The 15,514-nt window shown below is 35.5% G+C and overlaps 1 protein-coding gene across 32 annotated transcripts in view; it reads right to left on the bottom strand.

The window, feature by feature from the left end:
• ADD1 (adducin 1) overlaps window positions 1-15,514 on the bottom strand; it is a 144,788-nt gene that overhangs the window by 12,663 nt on the left and 116,611 nt on the right. For 19 of the 32 annotated variants that reach the window (XM_056802334.1, XM_007496823.3, XM_056802335.1 and 16 more), the window contains 3 exons: window positions 14,266-14,367; window positions 12,143-12,232; window positions 11,242-11,334 (listed from right to left, as the gene is read on the bottom strand). In XM_056802334.1, coding sequence (XP_056658312.1) covers window positions 11,242-11,334; window positions 12,143-12,232; window positions 14,266-14,367 — 285 coding nt within the window. The remainder of the gene's footprint in view (window positions 1-11,241; window positions 11,335-12,142; window positions 12,233-14,265; window positions 14,368-15,514) is intronic. The other 13 variants (XM_056802359.1, XM_056802345.1, XM_056802355.1 and 10 more) reach the window with 1 other exon arrangement.

The raw sequence follows: 15,514 nt of genomic DNA, 5'->3' as shown, positions 1-15,514 counted from the left end.
TCCACTGAGCTACCCAGCTGCCCCCTAGACTCTTAAGAGTCAAGAGGGACTGAATAAGTCACGTATTCATCTATGCAATATAACCAACAAGTGGTGATCCAGCTTTAGCTGAAAGAACTTGTTTGTCCAGAGAATTGTTGATCTGATTAAGAGGATTTAAAATTTAAAATAGAGAAAGAATACAAAATATAAAACCAGATGTCATGGAAGACATCAAGTATAACATAGAAATAACAGAGGATAAAGTTTCTAATACATTCCCAGGAAGAAACAACTGGGAAAATGTGTTAAGTACAATAGTTATGGCCTCAGATGTCTATAGATGAAAGCACTATAAGTCCTAAACCACTGTCAACTTAAAATTATAAACTGAATTATGTTAGTAGAGCTGGGGATTTGAAATCAGGCTCTTTGATTCTTTCTATTTATATTGTACTTTGGAGAGGATTTGCTCTCTCAGCAACCTTCTAAAACTCCATTATTATCATCATCCAAGAATCATGATCACTGGTTTGTTTTCCTGGACACAAGAATTGGTAGGTCCTTTATTAAGTAAGAAAATCGATAGTATAAATACTATTATCCATAATTAAAAGGCAAGTTTTGGGAAATAATGGGTTTCTCCCTTCATGTGAGGTCTTCAATTAAAGGATGGATAAACGCTTGTCACAAAAGATATGGGTTGGTCATTGAAGTCTCTTCCAACTCTAAGTCTATGAGATAAAATCTATTTGTATTACTGAGACTTAGTTGGATAGGATTCATTACTAGCACACAGCAATGAATGTACATATACAGATAGTCTTTGCTTTACATTCTATAGACTTCTCTATTTGCATTTTTATAAAATGCAAATTTGCCCAAGAACATGGGGAAGGGGGTCCCATGACTGTGAAGAGAGGAGGCTGGCATATGTCTCAAGGACATGTGTGGGCTGGAGAGAGAAGCAAGAGCAGCCATAGTCAGCTTTATAGGGATATGGTCAGAACCAAGGGGAAGAATAAGCAGGGGGCAGACACCTGGGGGTGGGACATAGACAAGAGAGGACAGGTGACACATGTGAGTTGGGAAATGACATGCAGTACTAGAACATAAAAAAGATGGAAGACAGATACACGAGGGGCTAGACATGTGGATGGGTGAGAGACAAAGGTCTTTTCTTTTGGTGCCTGAGGTCTCAAGTAAAGCTACAGATCTGGCAGTGCTGGTCTCTCTCAGTGTCTGTTCTTCTGTCTTCAATTGGGAGGGGCTCTTTAAAGACTTTTTTTGTGGAAGTGTGGAAGGCTATGGTATGTTGAGCCAAATGGAGAGAAAGAACACACAATACTGTATAGTAAAGTTAACATGTTTTTTTTTTTTTGAATGCGGATTTCTTTCAGATTTCTTTATATAAAGTTGAATTTGTATATGCAAATTTACATAAAGAACTGTCTGTACTTTGATTAAATAATAATAATGAAAACTTACATTTTTTATAACATTTTACAGACAGGATCTCATTTGTCTATGATAACAATCCTATAGAGAAGGCAGTATAAATATTACTAATATCATTTTATAGATGAGGAAATTAAGATCTAATAAGATAATTACAGACTCTTTAATTTGTCTTTTATCCCTAGAGCCTGGTAGAGAGTCATCACTTAAATGTCCTTTAGTTAAGTGACTTGTTCAAGATCAAACAACCACTAAGTAGCAGAATTAGAACTCAAGGACAGGAGATAATCTATGGGAAGTCAAAGATGGAAATGAGAAGGCAAAATCATAAAACAGCTTAGTTCACTTTGAAACAGAAATGTGTATTAAAAATATAGGCTGAAGTCAGATTATTGAGACCTTTAAGTATTAGCCTAAGTAATTTATTCTTATATTTTAGCTACTAATAATGATTCTTGTGGGCACAAAAAATATTGATATGAGAAATTCAGAAAGCACTACTACTAAAGATTATAATGTCTCAGGAAAGAAACTTAAGACATTGGTGAAAGGTAGTATTTTGGCACTGCTGCCCATCAAAGGCAAGGAATTCAGAAAAGGAAGATAGATTTGTAAAGTACATGGGTTGGATAGATGTTGTTTGAGAATGGGATCTGAATCTCTAAATAAAAGAATAACAAACTATTGGCTAGGAATGGAGTACATCTCATATGGGCTGGTAAGAATATATTTGGATTTTTGCAAATATAATCAAAAGAGCTTTAAATTAAAAAAAGAGAAAGAGAAAGACAATCATCTATATAGACATTAAACTACATAAAAGAATAACTGCAATGCAGGGAAAATAGTAGTAGGGTCCACAGGAAACTAAATCCAAGAAAGGATCCAATAAATAAAACTCAAAGCCTCAGGCATTTATACACAAATACCATGGTATTGCTAAGCAACAATCATCCTACTGCAACAAAGTGATAGACCTGAATCAGGGGACCTGGGTTTGAACTTGGGCTCTGTCACTATTGTGTGACCTAGGAGAAGTTACTTAATCTCTCTTGGTCTCAGTTCCGTATCTGTAACATGAAGAGGTTGGCATGGATGACCACTAATGTCCCATATCTCTCCTCCCTTTTTAGGATAAACTCTATAAAAAGGCTAACTATTATCAGTGTCTCTACTTCTTTTCCTTTTACTTTCTTCTTAACTCTGAATCCTGGCTTCTGACACCATCATTCAATAGGAACTGATCTCCAAGGTTCTCAATGATCTCTTAATTGCCAAAAATGGCCTTTTAAAATATTCATCCATCTTGACCTCTCTACAGACTCTGACACATCAGTGAGATGACCTTTCTTTTTTTTAAACCCTTACCTTCTGTCTTAGAATAAATACTGTGTATTGGTTCCAAGACAGAAGAATGGTAAGGGCTGGGCAAAGAGGGTCAAGTGACTTGCCCAGGGTCACACAGCTAGGAAGTGTCGGATGCCAGATTTGAACTCAAGACCTCTCATCTTTGGGCCTGGTTCTCAATCCACTGAGCCACCCAGCTGCCCCCAGATGACCTGTTTTCTGATGGGCTCTTCTCTCTTAGGTTTTCATCACATTACATTCTCCTGGTTCTTCTATGTTTCTGACCACTCCTCAGTGGAGAAAGTTCTTCACCTACATCACACCTCATAGCTCTGGGGGTCTCCTACAGCTTGATTCCAGACCTCCTTATTTCTTTTATACTATTTTGCTTGGTGATCTCTTTACTTCCCACAGATTCAGTTATTATCTCTACGTTTATCCATTACTAACTTTTCTGCTGATCTTCGGTCTCACATCTGCAAATGCTTATTGGGCATCTCAAACTGGATATCTTGTAGACATCTTAAACTCAACATGTCCAAAACAACTCATTATCTTTCAATCCCAAGCCTTCCCCTTTTCCAAGCTTCTATATTATTGTTGAGGGTACAATCATCCTTCCAGTCCCCTATGCTCACAACTAAGGTACCATTCTCAATTCCTCACTCTTTTATCCCCCTAATCCAATCTATTGCCAAGCAAGTCCTATCAATTTTACTTTCACAATATCTCTAATATACATCCCCATCTCCCCTATTTCATTTTCATAACTCTGATGCAGGCCTTCATCACTATATCACTGTACTAATGCAATATCCTCCCTCAACTCTCTCCCCATTCTAGTTCATTCTCTACTGAGCTGTCAAAATGATCTTAAAATGTAGGTATGACCATGTCACTCCACCCCTCTCTTTGCCCTATTCTATAAACTTTGGTGGTTCCCTTTTATCACCAGGATCAAATATAAAATTCTCTGCTTGATGTTCTCAGTTCTTCATACTTTGGCCCTTTCCTATGTTTCTGGTCTTCCTGTGCCAGATTCATCACCATGTATTCTGAAGTCTAGTGGCACTAGCTGCCCTGCTTTTCCTTGCACAAAGAACTTCATGTCCTGACTAGGCATTTTCACTGGCAATCTACTATGTCTGGAATGTTCTTCCCTCCTCATCCTCCACCTGCTGCTCTCCCCTGCTTCCTTCAAGTCTCAGTTAAAATCCTACTTCCTATAAAAAGCCTTTCCTAATCCCTTTAATAGTGGTGCCTTCTCTTGGTCATCTCCAGTTTAGCCTGTCTGTATTTTTTTTTTTGTACACAATTTGCATGCTGTCTATCCAGAGGGTAGAAATTGTTGTTTGTTTTTGCTTTTCTTCATATAATTAACATTTAGGACAACATCTGAAGAATTTGTAATAAATGCTGGCTGACTGAAATCCCCTACAGCCCTCAATTTATGCTTCTATGAATTAAAGATAAAATGCAAGAAAACAAGTTTGACCTCAAAGATATCACTGACATTTGATGGAACAAGACTCATGCCTAGTGTATAGTTCTAGAAGGAGATCTTTTATTCAAAAGAAATAGGATAGGTTGAAAATGGGAATGGGGCAAATATTAGTATATGTTAAGGAGACATACTTATATAAGGAAACAAGAACAAAAAGATGAAGCATGGGAAGCATTAATGGAGTTCGATATAAAAACAATTTTCTCACAGAACAAGAAAATAGATGAAGAATTAGGAAAAACAGATGACAAGCAGGGCATGGAGGCATGATATAGCAGTGGAGGACATCAATGATTCTATCTTTTGGAACTTTCTATCAATACCCCTTTAAGATGCCTTAATGATTTCATCTATGAAAAACTCGAGGAATCAATAAAGGCAAATTATATTCTGGATTTGATTCTTCTCAACAAAGAACTGATGGTTAGTGTGTAAATGATGGGAATCATCAATTAATCAATAAACATTTATTAAGCCTATATTATGTGTCAAGCATTGTGTTAGCTACTAGGGTTATGAAGCAAAAGTAAAGGGTTCCTGCCTCAGATGGTTTACATTCTATTGGGGGAGACAATATATACATAAAAACATATGTACAAAATACATACAAAATAATTCAAAGATAGTTATGGGACAGAGTAAACACTAGCAGCTGTGGAAATCATGGTAAGAAATGATAGCTTAGAATTTATGATGGAAGAGGAAGGGCAACTTGTATATAACTTTTGACATACAAACTATATTTTGGGAGAACAGATTTTAAAGGTTTCAGAGAAAGAATAGACAAGGATTTTATGGCCTAAAATTCTAAAGGGGAAAATAGCTCAGGAAGATGGGGTGTCTCCAATTCATCTTTCACATATTCTATTTCATTTGTTATTTTTCATATCATCTCCCCAATTAGACTGTGAGCTCCTTAGGGCACAGAACATCACTATCTTTATATCTCCAGTGCTTAGGGGGTTGTTTAATTGTCCTAAATTCTAGAGTTTAAGATCTTTTAAAGCAATTTTGGGGGAAAAAATTACCAACATCCTGAATCAAGAAAGTGGATTATCTGGAGAAGATGTTACGTGGATGCCTACAGAAACCACACACTACATCAAAAGCTCCAGAGTGAACTTTGGGATATAATGAACTGAAGGGGGTTGAACATACTGTTTATTCTGAATGGAAACTCTTATGCCAAAAGGGAATGCCCCTAATTGGCTTTTTGTCAATATGTCTATCAATCATTTTTTGTTTTTTTCTCCTTTTTCTCTTCTTTCCCTCTTATCCCCAAATTGTTGTAATTTCCTCTAAGAAAAGTGCAATATTTTATACACCTCTAGTAAGAGAATCTTTAGAGGTATAAGCTACATATATGGAATGATTCATTGGGGAGACCTGACATGTTAATCTTCCAGAAACCTCAAGTGAGATTTTAACATGCTAGTCTCCCAAAGAATCAAAGAGGGGATTGTGTAAAGGAAACCCCCTCCTAGGATCATGCATAGGGGTCCTACTTGTGTCCTTGTGTTCCCACAGCATGGAGAGTGGGTCAAGGGGGTACGTAATCTGGGCACTGGAGTCATAAATTATTTGGAAATTGACTGGGGGGGGGTGTAAAAAGGGAAGGAATAAAAGAGGAGGTTGTTCCAGAAAGTAGACTCTCTATTCTCTTAGGCGTGTGGCCAAGGGAAGGTGGACTAAGGGATCTAGTAGGGAACGGCTCACATGGCCAAATAAAATGAGCTTTTCTCTATCTACCTATCTGTATTTTCCTATACAAGTAAAGATGAATGAACTCAATGGAAATTGAGGACTGTACAATAATTTAGTTATTACAACAGCAATCACTTAATAAATGCTTGTTGTTGTAGTTAATGAGTTTTAAGAATGAGATTCAGAAGATACAAAGAAAAGTAGTTGCAAGAGAGAGATAGAACTGTTATGGATGTTCAAGGAATATACCAACCAATTAGAATTTTTAAAATAGAAGGCAGAAGGAAGGGCAAGCTAGCAGAGGATGAATACAAAGTTTTGCCATGGTCCCATGGTCCAGGTAAGAATGTCAGAAGTTCTAAAGCTCAGACAAAGTTGAGATTGGCAAGGAAAGTCAAGGATAACAAAAAAGGGTTTAACCAAAGGAGAAGAAAAAGGTCAAATAAGGGATATAATTGATACTTGGGACAATGAACATAATGGAGATAAAGCAGACTAATCAACTTTTATTTTGCTTCTTTTTAAAAAATTCGTTTTTTTTCTGCTGAACAGAGTGATTTCATGGTTGAAAAAGGCAAAAAATGGCTAATGGGAAATTTATGCCCATGCTAAATAAGAAGACAAACTTTTTGTCTCCTCTTACATACTCATTACCCTAATTCTCAGGGTTTTAGCACCTCTTTCCTAGATTATTTTAGCACTTCCTAATTAGTCTCCACCTTTAGCTTCTATTCTCTCCAATTCAGAGGGGTCTGATCTCAGCTGCCACATGAATCTTGTATTTAATGAAAAGATCAGATTGTGTCATTCCCTTGGTTCAAAAATTCTCAGTGGATCCCTATTTCCTCTAAGATAAAAGACAAATGCCCCACCCTAGAATTTAAAGCCTTTTACAATATGAACTCCAATCTACCTTTCAAAACTTACCTCATATTCCTTTCTTCTCCAAACTGACCTTCTAGCTATCTCATCTTCCATTTTCTTATTATATAGGCTTGTTCCCCAATTCCTGAAATGTATTTCTTTCTCATTCCGCATCTTAGAACTACTGAACTAGCTCTAGTAATGTCATCTCTATGAAGTCTTTCTTGATTCCTGAATAATAAAACACTTTCCTTTGTCAAATTATCTTGGACTCATTTATCTTAAGGACAGAATTATTTTCATTTTTGTCTTTGTATCCCAAGTGTCTATAGCAGTGCCTGGTGCATAGTATTTAATCAATGTTGTTGCTTGAACAGAAAATTAAATCTCAACTCAACAAAACTCAGTCTTTATCAAGCATTTGTTTACAAGGGTGTTTGTATGTACACACGTATGTATGAGATAGGTCCTGCTACAGGATGCTTATAATATGAAGAAGAGTAGGTGTGGGAAAGAATACAATGCAAATAGTTATATAAAGAAAAGCAAGAGGTATGTATGCACATATATATGTACGTATACAATCCTTTGCATATATATACATACACATATATGTATGTATGTATGTGTAAAGAAGCTCTTCAAAATGCCTTGAGAAATCTGAGGAGGAAGAGATTTTTGATCTAAGGGTTTTTGGAAGCACAGAGCAATGCCCTTGGTCATTTCTTGTTCAATTATTTTTATTAGTAACTAAGATGCAGGCATAGACAGCATGCTTATCAATATGCAGATAACCAGGAATTGAGAATGACAATTAACAGATTCTAGAATAGAAGAGGGACCCAAAAGATCTCAAAAGACTAAATGCTTGGCTGAATCAAATAAGAAGCTTAATAGGCATAAATGTAAATTCCTATAGAGGCTCAAAAAATGAACTGAATAACTGGAGGAGTGAGAAGGCTTCAGTAACAGAAGTAGCATAACAGTCTTTTTACAGTCTTCCCGTACCTTGCCTCAATGAGACTATCTGGAATGGTTAAGTTCTGGCCAGCACATTTTACAAAGGACAATAATAAACTACAGTGGGTGCATAGGATGATTTTAGAGGATGAGGGGACTTGAAAATGTTTCACTAGAAGAATGGATGATAACTGGGGAAAGAACAACTAGGTAGCACAGAGGATATAGCACTAGCCCGGGAGCAGGAAGGACCTGGGTTCAGATTTGACCTCAGATACTTCCTGTGTATCCCTGGGCAAATTGATTAGCCCTGATTGCCTAACCCTTGCCTTAGAATTGATACTCAGGTAAGGATTTAAAAAAGGAAAGAAATAACTGGGTATATTTAGGATTATTATTATTAGGATTAGATAAGGAAAAGTGAAGGCTGTCTTCTTTTGTTCTACTCTCCATCATTACACAGGTATCTATCTGAGGACTGACATGTAGAAAATTGGTTCTGCTTTCTAAAACAATGAGTATAAAAAGTTTATAAAACATACACTAGAACTCAGAAATCAGTGAGTCTAATTCCTTTGTTTACTGATGAGGAAACTGAGGTACAGAGAGATCAAATGCCTTTCCCAGGTGCAGAGAGGCAGATTACAGATTAATCATTTTTCTCAATCATTAATAACTGTCCAAAAGTACAATGGCTTTATTTGGTAAATTGTCACCGGAGATCTTCAAGAAGAGACCAGAAATCATATCTTCAAAAAGAGACCAGGATATCAGAGAGCAAATTTCTGTTCAGATATATATCAGAGTTCTGAGTTCCCTTTCAATTCTGGTATTTTATGATTAAATTTGTACTTCCTATCCTAAAATATAATTGATCCTAAAGTTCTCCTTTTGAAGGTATCCTAATGAAGATTATTCTTTTAGAAGGCTGCATTCTCTTTTGTCAAAGACAGGCTAACATCGATAAAAGAAAGCAAATCCCTTAAGTTCTGAGCACCTAAGTTTTTCAGGTGCTCAGAAAACCACAATCAAGTCAGTATACATTTTATTATATATAGTCATTATTTAGCAGAATAAACAAATATATATTTTCCTTTGAGATTACCTTCCAAATAAATATTTCTTGTAGGTACCTAGTTATTTTCATGTTTGTTCTGTCATTTGAGTATAGATTTCTTGAGGGCAGGGATTTTGCTTTTTTTTTCCTCCAGAGTACTCCTAAGCTCTTAGCTTAGTAAGGGTGAGAAGGCAAGGGGGCAAGGGAGCCAAAAAAAACAAAGATGAAAACAGTGTTTATAAGAAACACCTAGGAAGGAATATGCAAGAATTGCATAAGAAAATCTACAAAACAAAAGCAAACTTCTAGTTTGGTTTTAGTAATAAACAAATTAGTTCACTTAAATCAATGTCCTCCTAAATGAGATCAATTTTTAAGCAGGACATTGCAGAAAATTGCAAGTCACATCTGGGCATTAACTTTGATCTGGACAAGTTATTCATTCAAAGCAAAGGCAAAAAAGGCATCCCATTTCCCCAGGATTAATATCTGGAGTATTTGTAGGACAGAAATGACTTTCTTTAAAAATTCAGTTTTTAGCTACCTTAAAAAGCGGCCATACATACATAAGTAGTATGGCAATGAGTTCATGCTGAAATGCTTTAAAATCTCTCAATACTCAAAGTGAGAAGATTTGGACATCAAGAAAGAGCTCTCTGTAGATGGCAAATAGATTATGTGGTCAACTATATCAGTGAATACCATTTATAATGCAATACAAAAATAGTAATCAGTAAGATAGTACATATATGACAAATGAGGGAAGATATGTATTTTCTGCTCTGTGGCCATCAAGAAAAAAAGAGACATTCCTCCAAAAGAAGAGATATGAAATATATTCAGTCTCAATAAATATAGGTATGTAACCTCTACAAAATCCATAATTCTATACAAGTTGGGTTTCCATGAAGAAATGATGAATCATCGTCACACATCTATTTTCCTTTGATTTTCCTTAGCTTGAATAAAATAGAAGACAACTTCCACTATAGCTCTACTCTGATGCCTCTTTGTAGCGTCTGACTGATGTGCATGTCAAGTCCAAGTCTTGCAAGATAGCACTAAAGTGGAAATGCTCTGACTGGAGCCTGGTACCTTAGGCTTGGTCTATGCTGGAAAGCGCACCATCAAAAGTCTGGCTACCAGGTAATGAATTTTTCTGGCCCCTACAACTCATAGAACTATTCACTGAGGCAGAAGGGGTTACAATCTGCATTGTTGGAAGGTTATTACATTAATGCTTCTCTAAAATTATAGTTTATTCTTTTTTGAGGTTTATCAGTTGTTGAAACAAGAGACAGTTCTGTCACAGACTTCCTTCTGACAGGAGATGAATGTAATTGCTAAGTTAAGAATTTGAACATTTTAGTTCATTAAACTTTTTGTAGTTTAGAATATTTTAGAAACTCAATTGTTCAATACTGCAAGATAACTTAAAATAAGGACAAATACAATATTTCTAACTCCAAAGCTGGTAGTGGGCACCAATGAAAATTCTCATTTGTTTGGATGAATCTATGTCATACATACACCGACAGATTCTGTAATGCATAAAATATTATGCATTTTATTAGTAAAATTCACTATTAAGTGAGAAATTAAAATTCTAGATTTTAAGAAACACGTGAAGTATCTTGCCAAGGGTTTCTTTTAAAGGCCTGTTTTATAATCAGTAGGGCATTCCGTGTCTTTATTCTTCTGACACACTTTTCACTTCTGATTTGATGAATTTTTTGAATTTTGCAATGAAATGAAAATTTTGAATGTTGCAAAGTCTTGAGCAAAAAATGGGTAAAAGTCCACAATGAAGAATTACCACTATTCCAAGTTGACTGAGGTTTTATAGAAGCTCTCTAGTAATGAATGTTTTTATCTAGCTATTCAGAGCCACAATTGTTAATTTATAGAAAGTCATCATTTACTGGAGAAGAGGAATCTGTTGCTTGTTTTTTCTTGATGTCTCCTCTGACATTATTTTGGAGAAGTAATTAAGCCTGAGACTAAGCTAGTCTATAATGGATTCCATATAAAGTAAACATTGTTAAATGCCCCAAAGATCACAACCCCATACCCTCACCAAATCCCACCATGCAATAGCCAAATTACATGCAGAACTGTAGGAATGTCATACAAAAATTCATATATTTCACATCAAGAAAAAACATTGGAAATATAAAAATAACTCACGCCAATGTTTTAATCAATATTAGAGTACACAGAACAGAACCTTTTATATCATTTAATAAGTTCATTAAAGAACAATTTTTAAAAGATAAAACAACAGCTAATAGAGGAAACAGATTAGGGAAAGGGAAGGGTGAACAACAACAGTATACTTGTAGGTAGTTAATGACAGGGCAGTAAGTACCTTTCTAAAAGAGAGAGATTTAGCGGGACTAAAGGCCTGCTCTGTGAGATCGAGCCCTTCAATAGTTTCCGTACAGTCAGAGAGGGGAGCATCCTGCAACAGTAAACTGAGTAAACAGAGCAAACCAAGCCTGATCTTCATATAATTAACCAAGAACACATTATGGCGCCAATTACAAGCATGCGGCAGAAACATAGCCAATATAAATTTAAACAGCAATGGGAAGGATCTCACATGCAGAAAAGCATCGGACTATGGTTTAGATAACTAATCAAATCTTATAAAACACACTACACACACACACACACACACACACACACACACACACACACACACACACACACACTCCCCCTATACCTATGAATCTCCTAATGGGTCATATTTTAAGGCATCAGGTTGCATATCTAGGGGCACTGTCAGATGCTTTTGCAAGTATTTTGAAGAACTGGTAATGCTAACTATCAAGATTCAAGACTTCAGAAGTGCATTTACATCAGCAGCAGATATTTAAAACTACCATTCCTTTTTAAAGCAACTATTTTTTAGCAGCATTAAATAACAACAGGCACTAGAACATCACTCATATAGCATTTTGTATATTACATGGTTAAATACCTGAAAAATAAATCCAGCTAGGTTTCTAAAAGATACAGCCTATATAATTGATTTTCCATACTGCATGCATTATATTGAGCAACAATTCAGAGCACACATCACTGTCATGCTTGATCTATTCAACTAAAAAAGTCTAGAATTTTTTTTTCTCAATACATTTTAATGAAAACAAAAGGGTTACTTCTAATGCTTACCTGTAAAGTTATGCTCTGCCACAGAATAATTTTACAATTGATTAAAATTATAAATAGAACACATTAATGCTGAAGACAGTCTGAGTTCTCACCTGTACAAGACTCCTGTCCATTACTACACCACAAAGAACCTGTGATTGAGGGCCAGCAGTTTTGATATCCTGTAAATTTTGCTCTCGGATCTGTAATTAGGGGGAGGGGGAGAATAAGAACAAATACATATAAAAGGCAGAGTGAAGCCTATTTTGTCAATGATGTAATTCATGATTCTTTTGTATCATTAGCCTACCTGACTTCACGCTCATTTTTCTCTTCCTCTGCCTAATACCACAGAAAATGGAACAGATGCCAGAAGTGAATTTTTGAAGCTACAGAGCCCTGAGAAACCATTTTACTATGCTGAATCCTATTCTCACAGATTCTGAGATTTATAACATAAAATCAACATTTAGACAATTTAAAGTAATGAAATTGGGAATAAGACAAAAAATAGCTGGAGAACAAATGGTTGCTCTTGACTTGACAAAAAGCCTCACTGATAAACTCATTAGGAACATGAGGAAAATATTTATCTTCCTGATATTGCTGTAATGCTATAAATATTGATGGATAATGTTATTAAAGCAATTTGACTTATCTTTTTATTAATTTATTATTTATTGAGATCCCATTTGCAAGGCAGTGTTTTGGGTTCTGTGGGAGACAGCAAGATATAGTCCTTGTAAGCAGGTTAAAAATCTAGTAAGGGAACTACTTTACATAAGCATAATCTTAACTGAGGTTGCTTCAACTGTAAATGAAGAGTTAAGATAGCTCTTAACAATCACTTTTAGCTCTAATTTTCAATTTTCTAAAGTCCCTTCTAGATTTAAGTCTATGAAATAAAATACAGATTGAGAATATAATAAAATATAGATAGAGAAATATAAATAAATTAAAATAGTAAGAGAATAAACAAAGTAATATGAGTTCAGATGAAGGAAAAATTGCTACCAGTTAGGAGATTATAGAAGGTTTCATGGAGGGAGTGGTATTTAAGTTGGCTCTTCAAGGATGAGAAGAATTCTATTTATTTTCCCCCCCACTAAAACTCTTACCTTCTTAGAATCAACACAAATATCAGTTTCAAGGCAGGAGAGTAGTAAGGGTTAGGCTGTGGGGGGTTAAGTGACTTGCCCAGGGTCACACAGCAAAGAAGTATCTAAAAATCCAGATCTGAACCTAGGTCCTCCTGAATCTAGGGCTGGCTCTCTATCCACGTGGATGGCAAGAATTTTAGTGAATAGAAATAAGATGATAGTCTTTGTACAAGAATAGCCCTTGCCACGAAGTGGTTCCATGAAAATATGATCTTGGTAAAACAACATGGCGGCTGGGGGTGAGAGACAATTAGTGACAGAGGACCAATGTTATTATAAATAAGATGATAAACTGAGGGTAGTCTCAGAGAAGTTAATGCACATTGAATCAATCAATATTCAATTTGTATGTCAGGAAATTAGCCAAATGAGGTTGTGACGGGGGCTTGGGATAATGAACTATAATCATGTTATTATAGAACAATCTTGTTCTGAGCAAAATACTTGTACAGGGCAAATTGCAAACAAAGATGTGGAGGCGAAAAAAGGCAAAAGACATTTTCAGCAATCTAGTTTGGCTGGATGTTGATTACATAAGAAGGTAGTTGTAGAGGCAGCTAGGTAGCACAGTGGATAGAGTCAGGCCTGGAGTTAGGAGGACTTGGATTCAAATTTGGCCTCAGACAGTTCTTAGCTGTGTGACTGGGAAAGTCACTTAATCCCCCATTGACTAGCCCTTCGTATACAAAGTATTGATTCCAAGACAGAAGGTATGGGTTAAAAAAAAAGTTAACTGCATACTATAAAGCTGGGAAGGTAGGTTGAAGGCAGACTGGAGAACCTTAGAGCATATTTACAAACCAAAAAAAACATAGTTCTGTAGCTTTTAACTTTGCACCTTGGCAAGTAGTATATTTTATAATCGACTTTGAATTAAACTTTTTAACTCATCCTAAAGATAGCATCTTAAGGACTGCTATTGAAGAGAACAATTACAATCTTCTCATCTAATACCTTTCCTGGAAAAAATTGTCTTTTCATAATGGAAGATGTGGTAAATATCAGAATTAACCAAAAAACTTTGATCATCTTTTACAAAGTAATAACAACAATTAAAATGGACAGAAAGTACACACCTTGTTCCTCATTTCCTGGACCTCTTTAGGGTTAGTGTTCAATGGAACAAACAGGTTAGGGACAGCAGAGGTGGAAGTTCTAGGTCCATCCTCTTTAGTCCACTGTAATATCAAGAACAGTTGAATAGTCAGGATTGCTATAATGGCAAGTGACATCCACAGCAGCAATGTACATCACATCTCTTCATGCACTATACATAACAGATAGAGAACTGAACCAATGATTACATTTTATTTCACAATTCCCATCACCCTCAAACTTCTTTCTGCATCAAACAATATAGAAGGAAATTAGGAATCTGTTAAAAAAATTTGTATTTAAATTCAAAATTGTGACTTATCAACAAATGCATTTTTCAAAACTTGTCTAAAATCTATGCACAATAAAAAATGCTTATGCTAGATGAGGCTTAAATTTTCTTTTCAAAATCACTTAATAGTGAATGCTAGCATTTTAACATTCATCATTGATTCATCGCTCTGATAATTAACAGACATTAAAGCAAACTTAAAGCATAAGATGACAGTAGTATGAAAAGCAATGTGATGTTACTAACCAGGTGTAGTAAATGATTCTGAACTGCAAGGCAAGAGTGGGCATCACCAAAGTTTTGCATTAAAAGAAACTACAGAATCATAATGAATTGGCTGCATAATTACTTCAACCCAAGAAAATTACTGTATGAACACTTATACAGTAGCTACCTGGTAGAAGAGTTTGGTGATGTCAAATACTTTTATTTAACTTAATAGTTTCAAGTGTTATTAAAAAAAAATCCCAAACTGAAACTTTAAGCATTTCATGAGACCCTTGTTGAAGGCTGTTTTACTTATCAGTGCACCTGGTATGTGGATGCCTTTTTGCTCCACTTTTTCTTTTTTCTAATCCAGTATAATATTTTAAGAAGAAAAACTTTAATGCTTGGGCCTGAATAGCACTGAACATTAAAACGAGCCTATTTTTCAGAGCAAATGCTTTGCCTTTCTGAGCATTTTCAGGAGACAATAAGATAGCCGTAAGCCATTAAGACTTCAGAGGAAGCAACAAAATGCTAAAAATGCTTAGCCACCATAAAGGAAAATATGGAATGAATATGGAGCTGTGGAATACTCACTGATGATTATCTTCTCAGATAAATATAACTCCAGCTTTTTATTAAAGATAATTATTTTTAGTCAAAACATTAAAACAAACAACCTCAGAAGCCTGAAACTGCTTGAAAAATTAAGAACAAGTATTATAAATTAA

Source organism: Monodelphis domestica, chromosome 6 (genome assembly GCF_027887165.1).
Source record: "Monodelphis domestica isolate mMonDom1 chromosome 6, mMonDom1.pri, whole genome shotgun sequence".
In the NCBI taxonomy this organism is placed as follows: Eukaryota; Metazoa; Chordata; class Mammalia; order Didelphimorphia; family Didelphidae; genus Monodelphis; species Monodelphis domestica.
Note: the sequence above shows the minus strand (reverse complement) of the source record. Positions and strands in the feature narration are given on the sequence as shown.